At 35.1% G+C, this 15306-nt stretch overlaps 1 protein-coding gene across 7 annotated transcripts in view; it reads right to left on the bottom strand.

Annotated features, from left to right (window-relative positions):
• CDK8 (cyclin dependent kinase 8) overlaps nucleotides 1–15306 on the bottom strand; it is a 148086-nt gene that overhangs the window by 35843 nt on the left and 96937 nt on the right. For all 7 annotated transcript variants that reach the window (XM_035302394.3, XM_035302395.3, XM_078375206.1 and 4 more), the window contains one exon: nucleotides 11206–11346. In XM_035302394.3, the coding sequence (XP_035158285.1) occupies nucleotides 11206–11346 (141 nt within the window). The remainder of the gene's footprint in view (nucleotides 1–11205; nucleotides 11347–15306) is intronic.

Below are 15306 nucleotides of genomic sequence, written 5' to 3'. Positions count from 1 at the left end.
TTGTAGGCATTACCTTGATGAGGTCCTATGTCAGTGTTATGCTTTCTTTCTATAAAGTTATTAAAGAAATGTTCTTTCTTTCACACAACTCTAGAACAATTTACATAATGTAGGATTATTTGTTTGAGGGTCAGAAGCAACAGTGAAACTATTTGCATTCTGTACATTTCTCAGAGGTAGCCCTGTGACAAATGTCTTAGTTACTGATCTGTTTATTGACCTTTTCTAGGGCCAGTTGTGGTAATTTGTACTTTATTTTAAAATGCTTACTTAATCCAGAGTTCTACAGAACATCTAAATAGCATAACAATACTAAAGAAATTGAAATGATAGTAAAAAATTGTCCAACCTCACTTCAGTGCACCAGAATAAGAGTTTTACACATAACTTTTACTAACTTTCTTTTTTTATTTTTGAGACAGGGTCTTACTCTGTTACCCAGGCTGGAGTGCAGTGGGGCAATCTTGGCTCACACAACTTCAGCCTCCCGGCTTAGCGATCCTCCCACTTCAGCCTCCCAAGTAGCTGAGACCACAGGCATGTGTCACCATACCTGACTAATTTTCACATTTTTTGGTAGAGATGGCATTTTACCATGTTGCCCAGGCTGATCTTGAATTCCTGGGCTCAAGCAATCCTCCCACCTCAGCCTCCCAAAGTGCTGGGATTACAGACATGGGCCATCATGCCCAGCTGACTTTTACTAACTTTAAATAACTTCTATTATATAAACTATTCCAGAGACTAAAAGCGTCTTCTGAGGCTAATATAATCATGATAACAAAACAGGATATAGGTAACATACAAACAGAAGATTATCGACCAATCTGATTTGTGAAAAACAGAAAAAAACAAAATACTAGCCAAGGGAATCTACTGGTGAACGAAAAAAAAAATCATGACAGTGGAACCCTCCCACTGCAAGGAGGGTTCAATGTTAAAAACAAAAGAAAACCTTATAATGTACTACATTAATGAATAAAGGAAATGACCACATGATCATCCCAGAAGAGGCAGAAAAAGCATTAACTATTATTGATTTAGAAACAAACAGCCAGGTATAGAAGGGAACATCTTTAACCTTATCCTTAACTAAATCCTCAGAGCAAATGTCATATCTAACAATAAAACTTAAGAATTCTTAAATAAAGAAATAAGTCACCTCTATCATTTTATGTGCCACTGTATTAGTGAATAAGTCCTAAGCATTATGTGACAAGAAAAAAAAATGCATTTCATGGATTCCGATTTTTACTTTTCTCTTTAAATCTTAGAATTTCTGAAAGCGAGATACGTCTCATACCCTCTGTGGTATGACAGTGAAATTGGCTGCATGTCTTCTTTCTTAGTGGTACATAAAATAATGGTGCAGCTTTCATTGCAGTAAAAAGACATCATACTGTACAATATGTTTAGGAAAGACTTTGAATGTATCAGTCTCCCAGGTGGGAAGCTATTGAGGAATTTTAAATGGGAATGACATGATGTGATTCGCTTTTTAGAGAGATCATTTTGTTTGTACTTATTAGATCAAACAAACACAAGACAACAAGAGAGGAAAATCACTGGGGAGTTTCTGCAGTAATCCAAGTGGCCTGGATTAGAGTACTGGTGACAGAAACGGTGAGAAGTGAGGCCATGAGGCAATTACTGGAGTCTGAGAAATTAGACTGTGTAAAATGTAAAGTCCAGCTAGGGGTAGGACAAATAGATATTAATGAAATGAACAAGGTGAATCTCTCCAACTAGCAATCCTGATGCCCATCTGGGTAATCCAAATCTGTTTCCTTGGCAGTGGAAAATTCTGAAATCTCTTTGTTAGATGGCTAATGATTTATTGGATTCATCCAGGGACACTAGACTAGAAGAAGTCTAGAATCCCTGTCACATCTGCCCTTTCTTTCATGGATTCTCTCCCTGAAAATAAGCACTACTGTTGACTCTTCTTTGAGAAAAGATGCCAGGCAGATGATAAAGGCCAATTGCCAATTGTGCTTTATTCAAATTTGAGTTACAATAAGATCTCATTATACCTGGATTTTAGACATGTTTTGAAGAAAGAGCTGACAAAAAATCCACTTATTCATTCACTAAGTTATTTATGGGCATCCAATATGCGCCGTGTGACATTCTGGGTAGTGATGATATAGCAGAAAACAAAATAAATAAAGCTCTTAATCCTTATGTACTTAATATTCACAGGACAACTTGAAAAGTGAAATGTACTTAATGAACATTTATTATGTGCCATAGTCTTCATATCAATCTTTACCCAAAGGAAAAACCAAATAGGTCTGGCACTATTTTATAGATGAGAAAAGAAACAGAGAGGTTAATGTTTCCCATGGTAACATAATTAAGTGGAGGAACTGATTTAAACAAACCTCAGGCCCACTATAATAGGGGCTTAATTTTTCCTCTTTGGCCCATGATGATAAAGAAAACATTACTCAAGGATAAATAACTCAAGATTTTCTATCATTCCCTACCATGTGCAACCCTGTCTTATTTTTCTTCTTAATTTCTCTTTTTGTTATTCTTTACTTTGCTCTACCTTTTATTTTTAGTTTTCCCTTAGCCCCTCCTTCAGCATGAAGGTTCAGACATTTGTTTTTTTGTTTGTTTTCTTCAGACAACATTTGATTTTACCCTCTAGTATTAACCAGAGAGGGGGAAAAGAGAAGACTAATCAAAGAAGAGAGGGCCCAAAGAATGAATATTATGAATTCCAAATTTCTGACTCTACCTTCTAAGGATTACAGCTGTGTAACAATAAGTTTACTCTAAGAAGACAGAAAGTTAGCCATGATGGAAATATTAAGCAGTGTCACAGGAGGGCTGTCTGCCTGGATATTACCAAGAATTACTATAGCAGCTAAGAGACTGGAATAGTCTGTCACTGCTAAGACGCCTTCCAACTTTAAGGCATATTAGTCTGTGAAATTAGGGAAAACAAAAAATGATCTTTATTTCAAATGGTTCAAGGTGTTTACAAAAACAGATGTTTAGACTAATGAGTTTTTAAAAATTAGCAGTCTATCTTCCCACCTTCTATGTTTTTGTTAAATAGGCACTGACCTGAACTACAAGCCTGTCTGTGATTTGAAAAGACTGGAAATTAGAATAGAAATTGATTTTAGCACTTCATACATCTATTTGACAAGAGAGAGTTAGGAATCTTCAGAATGCATACCTACTTAGAGTATTATACTTTTAGTAAGATAAAAATCTGGAGGCAAATTATATATAAATAATAAAAAGTAGACATAAGTCATATAACAACAAAGTGATCACTATTAAAAGGGAAGGTAAAATCCAGTTGTATTGGGGGAGTAGAAGTAAACAAACATTTTTTTCAATAGTTAATTCAATAACGGTCACTGATTTTACATCTAACTGTATTGAGGGAATTTCTCATTATATTAAATCTTAAGAAAAAATTTCCTGTATGTTGAGTCAAACAACATGTATAAAAATGTACATAAGATCTTGAACTTCTGGGTTGAACTGATTTTTGAAACATAGCTTGCTGCTTGTGCTTGTTTTTGTAAGAAGACTTAACTTTTGTTCTCTTATTTGACCATTTCTCATTTGCTTGTATCCAGTGAAGAGATACAGTCCTCAAACTGAAGAAGACTTAATGAAAGCTTTATGTGACCAAGGGTGCCAATGACTTAAAACAGGTTGAGATAACAGCATTAGCTAAGAGAAAATCTTATCTAATATATTCCATCTTTAAAAATTCAAGTACTTTTGCAAATCTTCAGAAGTCTGGCAAGTAAGTCTAAAACCTGACCTTTATTACAAAGTTAGACTGGAATATTAATTTCTATGTTTTTTTCACAGCGCAATTCAGAGTATTCTGAAACCCTCTTTGGAAAAATCATTTCTTGTTATTCTAATAAGAGTGTATTTCTGTTTTGCTAATGTGAAAGTCTAAAGCTCAAATGAGGAAAACTGAGAGGTCACCATTATTATCATATTAAATCAAGTAATAGCTTATATCAGATGCAGGCAGAGATATAAAAAATTCTTGTCTCCGAATCTGTCCTGGTTTTTGAAAACACACTACTGTGGCTAGTAAATTCTGTTTATAAAAACAGGAGGAGTTATGTAAAATACATAATGATATAGCACATCAATTACGTTACAAATGGAGAAAAACTTCGATAACCCTTTACTTCCAGTCAATTTCCAGGAATGCAGAAAAACACGTTAGAGAAACTATTTAATTAAACAAAATCTTGATGAGATAATTTAAAACAACCATTCTTGATTGGTTAGATGCTTAAGTAATATGCAAACCAAAGGATATATTTTTATTATCAACTTGTAACCTACCCATGTAAACACATATGCTATTTGCAATTGTGACATTTAATAAAATGACGTGGGCCACTTTTTAATTTATAAATAATAAAACAGTACATTGTGAATGCTCAATATTAAAATTAAGCAAATGGAGCATGTACCCAAAAGCCAAAAGGGTTGTTAATAATCAGTTTACAAAAGGAAAACTGCCCAGTTGGTCATTTAAGTAAGAATACTGCAGAATAAGCATGACAGTCATGATGTTAACTAAAATTAATGCAAATCTCATTTAAATTTGCCTTAATCAGTTGTTACCAAACCCACATTTTATTTGCAAGCCTAAATTTTATGGTTGCAATCTTAGGTGTTTTATAAGCTACCCAATTAAACAAATAAGTTACAATTAGAGCAAATGCTTGGAGTTTCCAATAAATGAAGCAAATCTGAAGTCATGAGCAATAATTAAACCCAACAATTTTATTTTCTCTAAAAAAGCTGTTTTAAAGAAATATGCTTAATATGTTCCTAGCTCTCATTTCAAGGAAGCTACTACAGAACAGAGAAGGGAAAATAGTAGAACAGAGGTCTAGAATGCAGACTCCTCTCCTTCCCACTGTTGTATGAATTTATTGCTCTGCCTCTTTCAGTCTATGGGTAATTTCAGGGTCCTTTCTGCTTAGTTTTTCTTTTCTAAAGAATTTACTGATGTCTCTTTTTAGAAAGAAAGTATATGTATGGATTTTTTTTAAAAATAATGATTACTCTTAACCAACATAAAATATGCTAAAACCGCATTGAATGTTGCATTTGAGCTTTAATAACATATCAAATAAACATTTTCTTCAGATTTATGGTCCAGATTAAAACACTGTTTCCCTCTGATTGTAACAATAATGTATGTTAACTACAAACTATTCCAACAATTTGAAGGTAAAAAGGAAGAAAGTGAAACTTTCCCGAAATTCTACTACCATTATATAATCCCTCCTAACTGCTATTCAAAATGATTTTATTACCAATGTCAAAAAGTTTACATAAAACATTAAGGTTCTATAATTTGGGACTGAGTATTTTCTAGTACAATGGCTTCCAAACCTTTTTGAACATAACCAACAGGAAAATGTAATACTACATGACACATTTAATATCACATGACAATAATGACAAATATATATAACTGAATCAAAAGTTTCATGAAACAGTAATTACCCTTAACATATATGATGCACTGTCATATTCTAATTCATTAAAAACAACAACAAAACTGATTTTGTGTGATTTCCTGATTGGTTTATGACTTATAATCTGCAATTTAAAAATCACTGACCTAGAGGAAAAATCCTAAATTCGGTAGTCCAGCTTTGCCACCTCTGAATAACCATAATAAAATCTGAGGAGCTCTTTACTCAGAGTTGAGCAGACAATAAGAAAATGCATCTCAAACAAAAACAAAAATGTCATATAACCATGAGCAAACATTAGTATCAGTAAGTAAAACACATTAGGTGTTTTTTCACTGACACTCAAATAAAAAGAATCAGATCCAAAATGCTTTAATAATTCATCATGCTATCATCAACACACAATAAGATGCCTTGATAAAGTGTGCCCTATGAAACTGAGTTTGAGTCACTGGCTCACTCCAAGATTTTAACCTTATTTAATAGTTGCTAGGAAAACAACATATCCTTCACAAGGACATAAGAAGTCCCACTAAGTGATTCCAAATTACCCAGTATAATTAAAATAGACTGCAGGACAGCAGCACTATCAGATTTAAAAAGTAATAATATATCAGGCTGGGCCATGTAGTTTGTGTCTGTAATCCCAGCACAGCACATCTCAACTGAAACACTCCCAAAGGAAGTATCTAAAGATTATCTAGAAAGTTTTACTATGACATTAAAAAACACTATTTTGAATCAGTTAAGGGCAGGAGTGGCCAACTAGGAGATGACTGCAATAGCTCAAATATTCCACATTTCTATACAACCCTGTAATTCAGCTTGAAAAAAACCCAAACTACAATGAGAGGTTAGAGTATATCTCACTTAACATTATGTGCCATTTAACAAAGCAGGACTACGATATACACTGTGTGATTACTAGTTCCAAGTTAACTACCACTACAATAAAAACATTAAGGAAACTATTAAAATGAAATTCTGGATATCAGGTATTAAAAACACAGAAAACATTAATGACCATATGAAAATTTGATATAGATTGTGATGGTTGATTTATGTTACCAGCAGCCCCCAGCTTCTTAAGCCTTTGGCCTCAGACTGAGAGTTATGCCATCAGCTCCCTAGTTCTCACGTCTCTGGACTTAGACTGAGCCATGCTACCAGCTTTCCTGTTTCTTCAGCTGGCAGATGGCATATCATGGGACTTCGCAGCCTCCATAATTGCATAAGCCAATTCCTCTAGTAAATGCCCTGTTATCCATCTATCCATCTTGTCTGTCTATCCATCCATCCATCCTACTGATTCTACCTATCTATCTTACTGATTCTGTTTCTCTGGAGAACTCTAATACAAAGACTTTACAAAAATTAATGGCTACTGGGCCAGTCATATAACTACTATTCTACTTTCACTTAATTTTCTTAGAAAATACATCAAAACCAAGTCTTTAATATTTAGATGTTGACTTAAATATAAATCATTCCTATGGTCTAACACAGCTTTATGAATACTTTCAACAAAACACAAAAAATACAGCCAATAGTAAGTGTATTAGAAATTAATTTACAAAATTGCTGTGCACGGTGGCTCAGGCCTGTAATCCCAACATTTTGGGAGGTCAAGGCTGGAGGGTCTCTTGAGCCCAGGAGTTCAAGACCAGCCTGGGCAACACTGTGAGATCCTGTCTCAAAAAAAAAAAAAAAAAGGAAATTACTTAAAAAAATGAAAGCAGCCCCAAAATAAGCAACTATATGAGCTAGAAATTAGAGATGGTCTCCAAGTTACAATGGTGTGATTGTAATTTTTTGTCTTTTAAGATGATGTGAGAGCAATATGCATTCAGTAAAAACTGTACTTCCAGTACCGATACAACCACTCTGTTTTTCATTTTCAGTACAGTATTCAATAAATTACATGAGATACTCAACACTTGATTATAAAGTTGACTTTGTATTAGATGATTCTGCCCAACTGTAGGCTGAGTAAAGTGTTCTGAGCAGGTTTAAGATACGCTAAGCTAATCTCTGATGTTTGGTAGGTTAGGTGTATTAAATGCATTTTAGAATGACAGTACTTTCAACTTATGACGAGTTTATCGAGATGTAACCCCAATGTAAGTCAAGGAGCATCCATATATATATATATATATATTATGACAAGTAACAGACTGGTCAGTTAAATGCAGTGTAAAAGTGAAATATAAAAGTTTCATGTTCCAAACAGTTGGTATGTTTAGAAGAAGGTAGGCATTGCCATCATATTTGTAATTAAATAATTTATTCAGAAGGAACCTTAAGATGTTTTTGAATAAAAAGAGGGATGTGTATGAACTAAGATAGTAATGTTCCAACCTTAAGACTAAAGAAAAAAATTAGGAAAAAGAAGTGACATGAAGAGAATATTAGAACAAATAGAAAAAGGATCAACAAATAGGTTTCACTGGGTGAAATAAAAATACTGCATAGAAGAAGAATAAAAGAGATCAATAGGTCATTATCATTAGTTGAATGGTCTTTGAACTGACTAATAAGAGCTGAGTTCTTTTGAGTAGTAAGAGGGAAGCAGCTGAAAGGATTTAAAATGCAGTATGGATGGGAGAAGCATTTGTTTACCATTTCACTGCATTAAATCATAGTAGAAATAAAAGGGTAGTAAAAAGAAATGCAAAAGGTTACGCATATGTCTGTAGATATGGATAAGCATTAGATAAAATCAGAAAAACCTTGGGAGCCACTTTGTTTCTGTTACAAATAAGCCAGTTCATTCATTCAACAAACATATGCAATATCTATACACAAACTGTGTATTTTGTTAGGCACCGGGAGGGATACAAACACAGAGTAATCCACAGTCTTTGCCCTCAGGAAATTATAATCAAATAGATTACCATATTACCAAAACTAGTAAGTGCCCCATGGGTGGTTCAAAGTAGCTGTAATAGGATTTTAGATGTAAACATTCTCATTTTCAGCTAGGGTGACTAGAGAGAGCTTTAACTTCAAGTTATGAAGATGAAGGGAAGGAGGATTCAGGCAGGCAGGGCACCCTCTGGGTTGGCTGGAAGATAAGCTTAAGGAGTGAGATAGGGAAAGCAAAGTGGAATTTAGCTGGACTACAGTATTGGTCTCCACTTAGATTCACAAATACCAGCATATCTGACAGTGTGTTTCAATTTTCTTTTCGTAGAGACAGGGTCTCACTTTGTTGCCCAGGCTGGTGTCTAACTTCTGGCCTCAAACAATCCTACGTTGGCCTCCTAAAGTGCTAGGATTACAGGCATGAGCCATCATGCTTTGCCTCAACTTTTTTCATTCATCACAAAATTCTTCCCAGTAAAAGAAATATTAACTGACTGAAATTTATTTCACAAACTGAATGAGAAAAGCATTCCTATCTTTTTTAAGTTTTATAAAAAACAGTTTAAAGTTTTACTGAAATCAGTTCTACTGAGAGAGGCCAGGCCGGATGCAATGGTTTATGCCGGTAATCCCAGCACTTTGGGAGGCCAAGGCGGGTGGATCACTTGAGGTCAGGAGTTTGAGACCAGTCTGACCAACATGGAAACCCTGTCTCTACTAAAAATACAAAAATTGGCCGGGTGTGGTGATGCATGCCTGTGGTCCCAGCTACTTGGGAGGCTGAGACAAGAGAATCAATCACTTGAACTTGGGAAGTGGAGGTTGCAGTGAGCTGAGATCATGTCATTGCACTCCAGCCTGGGCAACAAGAGTAAAGACTCCCATCTCAAAAAAAAAAAGAAAGGCCAGATATCCACAGTTAGTGAACTTGTCTAGTGCTCTCAAAATGGTCACAACACGGGCTTCAGTAGTGAAAACCTACTCATGCCCTTCCCAATGTGTTTTAACCCTATCTAGAAAGGAGGACTAGATACCACTGCCAAATCAAACCTGGGCTTCTATACAAACAGTATCAATACAACTTCGATGCATCATGTCTTGTTACTTTACTGGGCTAAGAAAAATCACCAAACTGAATCCAATCAGATTAACAGACCAAACTTTTCCTTATTACAAATCACTTAAACACATTTTCTCCCAATTCCTTTTACTGTGGTAAAACACACGTAACATAAAATTTATCAATCATTTTAAGTGTATAGTTCAGTATTAAATACATTCATAATGTGCAACCACCATATATCTCCAAACTCTTTTCCTTCTGTAAAACTGAAGCTCTGTATCCATTAAACAATAATGCCCAGTACTTGCCCCTCCTCCCAGCTCTGGCTTTCTGTCTCCATGAATCTGACTACTCAGGTACCTCATGAAAGTGGAATCATACGGTACTTATCGTTTTGTGACTAGCTTATTTCACTTAGTATAATGTACTCAAGGTTCATCCTTATACATATGTCAACATTTCCTTCCCCAGAAAAATTTTTTAAATTTTTTTGTTGTTGTTGTTTGAAATATTCTTTTTTTTTTTTAATTGCATTTTACGTTTGGGGGTACATGTGAAGAACATGCAAGATTGTTGCATAGGTACACACGTGGCATTGTGATTTGCTGCCTTCCTCCCCTTCACCTATATCTGGCATTTCTCCCCATGCTATCTCTCCCCAACTCCCCACCGCCCGCTGTCCCTCCCCTATTCCCCCCAACAGACCCCAGTGTGTAGTGTTCCCCTCCCTGTGTCCATGTGTTCTCATCATTCAACACCTGCCTATGAATGAGAACATGCGGTACAGACAGGGTCTTACTCTGTTGCCCAAGCTGGAGTGCAGGGGCACAATCACAGCTCATTGCAGCCTCAAACTCCTAGGCTCAAGGGACCTTCCCACACAGCCTCCTAAGTAGCTAGGACCATAGGTGCATGTTACCACACCCAGCTAACTTTTACTTTTGTGGAGATGGGGTTTCACTATGTTGCCCAGGCTGAGAACTTCCTTCCTAAGATTGAATAATTCTACTGTATGTACATACCCCATTTTGTTTACCCATTCCCTGATGGACACTTGGGTTGTTTCTACCTTTTGGCAAGCTACTGTGAATATTGCTGCTATGAACATGAATATACAAATCCCTATTTGAGAGTCTGCTTTGTGTTATTTTCGGTATATACCCAGAAGAGGAATTGCTGGATCATATGGTAATCTTATTTTTAATTTTTTAAGGAACTGCCACAGTGCTTTCCACAGCAGCTGTATTATTTTACATCCTGTTTTATATCCTGTTATATAGCTTCTGAACAATGTTCTTGAGAGTTGATATCATATTACTACATATATAATTATCATATGTAGCTATTGTTCAAACACTATAAACATCAAAACTTTAAAATTTAATTTTCAGTTGGCAGGAAGGTGTTCATATTTTAAAATGTACAAATATGGTAAATGAGTCTTTCCTTCAGAAACTAAACAATTTGAAAGATGGGTATCTGAACCATCTAATAATCAATGTAAAGCAAGCCAATACTTTATATAGGAACTTAAAAGCAAACAGAAGCTTAGGAAAACAAACGTGTCTTCTTTCACTTCAAAATAAATATCATCTAGTGTATGTCAGAGAAGCAGAATGCATTATATAAAAACACATTACTAGGCCATGTTTTGAGAATGTAGCAATTCTCGCTACCTCTATAAGGTTTACAGGCCTACATATAGCACTGGTATCTGCAGACAACTAGAAAAGTATCCAACTGTAATGCATCTTTCTAGTCTAAACCAACTACACATCAACTTACCAAATCTCTGTGCAACACCCAGTTAGCATGCAGGTAGTGAATACCATCTAGGATCTGATATAATAGTGACTTCACCATTCCCCGAGGTAACTGAACTGGCTTCTTGTTTGCTTTAGAAGCTCTGTGAAACTTGATTATATGCTGAAAGAAAGAAAAAATACCACCAGAAGCTTAAAAAAAAGGAAAAATTAATTTGATGTATAATATTTTCCTAACAGAAAAAGAAACACTCAGGAAAATACAGTTTCATATTCTACTGAATAACATAAATAACTTTAAAATTCCCTAATAACTGAGGCTAAAACTCCATTTCCTAAGCATATGGTAGCATTTCAGGAAATAAATTATCACAATAGGGAATTAGGAAATATTGTGTATGTACGTATTTATTTAGATGGAGTCTCACTCTGTCACCAGGTCGGAGTGCAGTGGCATGATGTCAGTTCACTGCAATCTCCGCCTCCTGGGTTCAAGCAATTCTTCTGCCTCAGCCTCCCAAGTAGTTGGGATTATAGGCGGCTAATCTTTTTTGTATTTTTAGTAGAGACGGGGTTTCACCATGTTGGCCAGGGTGGTCTTGAACTCCTGACCTTGTGATCTGCCTGCCTGAGCCTCCCAAAGTGCTGGGATTACAGGTGTGAGCCTCTGTACCCAGCCTGTGTTTTCATTTTTAAAACATAATTAAAAATCAATTACTTTCAGAGTATACTTGATCCCTATTTATCTGGTAGATAAAATGGAAAAAAAAAAATAGAACAAAGTTCAAGAGATACTTCTGGCTAGTTGACATGGCATAGAAGCGGAACCTATTTATGACATAGGTTATAAAGAAAGCAAGTGGGGAGATGCTTCAATAAAATACACGCAAGCACAAAGAAATGATAAACCAGCTCACAATGGAAAAATGTAGAAATATAAAAGATTCTAAGGAAAAAAAAGCTTTCTATGTATAATGTTTTTGGACATCCAGCAAAACAAAGCACAACTTTATACTCAGAAAAATTACTTTATAAATAAATGTGCAATTTTTTTTTAACTTTCAAATGCTCTTGATAGGGCTCATTATCTTAATTAGATTCACTCTTAAATTGCAGGAAAATCTGTAACTTGGGGGCAGTCAACTATGCCTTGCACACCATTGTGCATACCCCTGACACCTAATATTGCACAGAGCAGACCCTTGGCCAATATCTGTAAGTAAATATTAAGCATACTCTTGAAATTAGTAAACATAATAAAAATAAGACATTTAACATTATAAATTAACATTTTCACTTGCTATTTTCTTATGATATATAGAATATGACACAAATAAGGAATAACTAATGATGACTGAGTAAAGGTAAAAATATATAGCAAGTATCTATGAGAAGGTAAAGTGTAGCAGTTTGCACATATGTAGCAAGATTAATCTAAATTATTGGCATTGATCTACTGTAATTTTCTCCTCAGCCTTTTTTTCAAGGTATTTAATGGCAGACAAACAAAAGAGTTATAATTTAATAATCTAGACTATTTTGTCACCTGTCCTAAAATATGATGTGACATTTCTTTGGCTCTCTCCAACCTTAATAAAAATAGGTAAAGATAGAGTACCTTAAAAAAATATTAAAACCCTCCCAGAGTAAGAATGAAAGGAACAAATATGTAGGAGAGGTAAGGTAATTATCAATTCATATATATTTCTTCAACAGTATTACAGGTGGCTTTTTTTTTAACCAATGTTTTAAAATGATAAGAAACTACAGTGGGGCAACTTCCTACTGTCATTTTCTTTTCTTTTTTTTTTTTTATTTGAGACGGCGTTTCACTCTTGTTACCCAGGCTGGAGTGCAATGGCACGATCTCGGCTCACCGCAACCTCCGCCTCCTGGGTTCAGGCAATTCTCCTGCCTCAGCCTCCTGAGTAGCTGAGATTACAGGCACCCGCCACTATGCCCAGCTAATTTTTTATATTTTTAGTAGAGATGGGGTTTCACCATGTTGACCAGGATGGTCTCCATCTCTTGACCTCGTGATCCACCCACCTCGGCCTCCCAAAGTCCTGGGATTACAGGCTTGAGCCACCACGCCTGGCCTGTCATTTTCTTTATATTCCAGGGCTACATAACAAATGCGAAGTATACATACCATGAAATATCACCAGCACCTAAGTGATTTTTAAAAACAACTATTTTTATTGTAGCTGCCTTGTTACCCTCTGCAGCTTAACCCCTACCAAGTCACTTCAACATTCCAATTAAAATAGATAAAGGAGTAGGTTTCAGTAGGCTAAATTATTATTTGTTTTTTATGAAAATGAACATTACAAATATTTATTTGGCTTAAATATTAAGATGATGATAAAGCTAATGAACTATTTATATGCACTATACAATATTACATGCAATATAATTTGCTAAAGTATAATCACTGAACCAACATGTAAAATTAAATATTACAAACCAGTGGCCAGAAGTCATATTGAGTGAAACATTAGACTATCTTCTATGCTCTACTGTGGTTTATCACAAATCCTGTTTATAACCATCCTGGAAAATGCCTTAAGTTTAAATTATGACTTTATGTTTTATGAGGCTCAGAATGGTGAGCATTCAATTTAATATGGGCCACCCTGATTTAACAGGGTTGATTTGATTAGATTTCATTTAAAGTAAAAGAACAGAATATTAGACCCAAAGATTTAAAAAAAGAAGAAAAAATAACCAGCATGAACCTTGGAAAGAGTTTCATAAAAGAGAGAGAGAAAATTTCATGTATATGTAACAAAAGCATGGCCATGCTAATTCAGTAAATACAGATTAGTATGCAAATCAATACATGTTTAAAGATATTTTAAATTATCATTTAAAAGCAGTTCAGAGGAGTAAAGTAATAATTAATTAACACAAGGTAATGTTAGAGGTTTGGTTTACTGGTTTCTTAAACTACATTCTGTATTAACAGATAGATGTTCTTTCTACAGATTGATAAGAAGGTAAATTTTGTGAATATGTTTCTGATATATATATATCTCAGAAAGTCTTGTCCATAAGGTAATGTTTCAGATTTTTTAAAAGCATAAATGTTACACTGAATAAAAGAGCAAATTTTATAGTTACCTCAAAGTTCCTCAAATACCAATTTAAAAAATAATCTGTTTAGTAAACTGCAAAATACTGAAGCTGGTGTTTGTATTTCAGCTACTTAGACAAGATAAATTTAAGTTCTTATTTTATAATAATTTTTTTCAATAGAGCATAATTTTCTGCATTGCATTAGATAAACTAATAAACTGGCTGGGCTCAGTGGCTTATGGGAGGCCACTTGGGAGGCCAAGATAGGCAAATCACCTGACATCAGGAGTTCGAGACCAGTCAGGCCAACATGGTGAAACCCTGTCTCTACTAATAATATAAAAATTAGCTGGGTGTAAGCAGAGATGGCACCACTGCACTCCAGCCTAGATGATAGAGTGACATTTTGTCTCAAAAAAAAAGATGAACTAATAAACTGTAATAACTTGATTTTGTGAAATCTTCAAATATTTCATTGAGTCTGAATATATATTCTTTTTTTTTTTGGAGATGGCATCTTGCTTTGCTGCCCAGGCTGGACTATAACAGTGTGAACAGGACCCACTGTAGCCTCGATTTCCTGGGCTTCAGCACCATGAGTAGATGAGACCACAGGTGTGTGCCACTTAGCACAGCTAATTTTTTTTTTTTATTTTTTGTAGAGACAGGGTCTTGCCATGTGGCCCAGGCTGGTCTCAAACCCTCAGGTGATCTTCTTGCCTTGGCCTCCCAAAGTGCTGGGCCTACAAGGTGTGACCTACTACACTTGGCCTAAAACTATTCTTATCATGGGTCAGAACACAAAAAAAATAACTAAAAGTCATAAGAGATGTTAAAATTTATTTCCATACTAATCTCATCTTGTAATAAAGCTCTCATCCATAAAGAATTCTTCCAATATAAGATAATGCCCAATTCAATTATGTAAAATGCAGTCATGTATCACTTAATGAATACATTCTGAAAAATGTATTGTTAGGTGATTTTGCAGTCGTCGAAACATCACAGAGTGTATTTACACAAACATAGATGATAGACTCTACTA

The sequence above is a fragment of the Callithrix jacchus genome, chromosome 5 (genome assembly GCF_049354715.1).
Source record: "Callithrix jacchus isolate 240 chromosome 5, calJac240_pri, whole genome shotgun sequence".
NCBI classification, from domain to species: Eukaryota; Metazoa; Chordata; class Mammalia; order Primates; family Cebidae; genus Callithrix; species Callithrix jacchus.
Note: the sequence above shows the minus strand (reverse complement) of the source record. Positions and strands in the feature narration are given on the sequence as shown.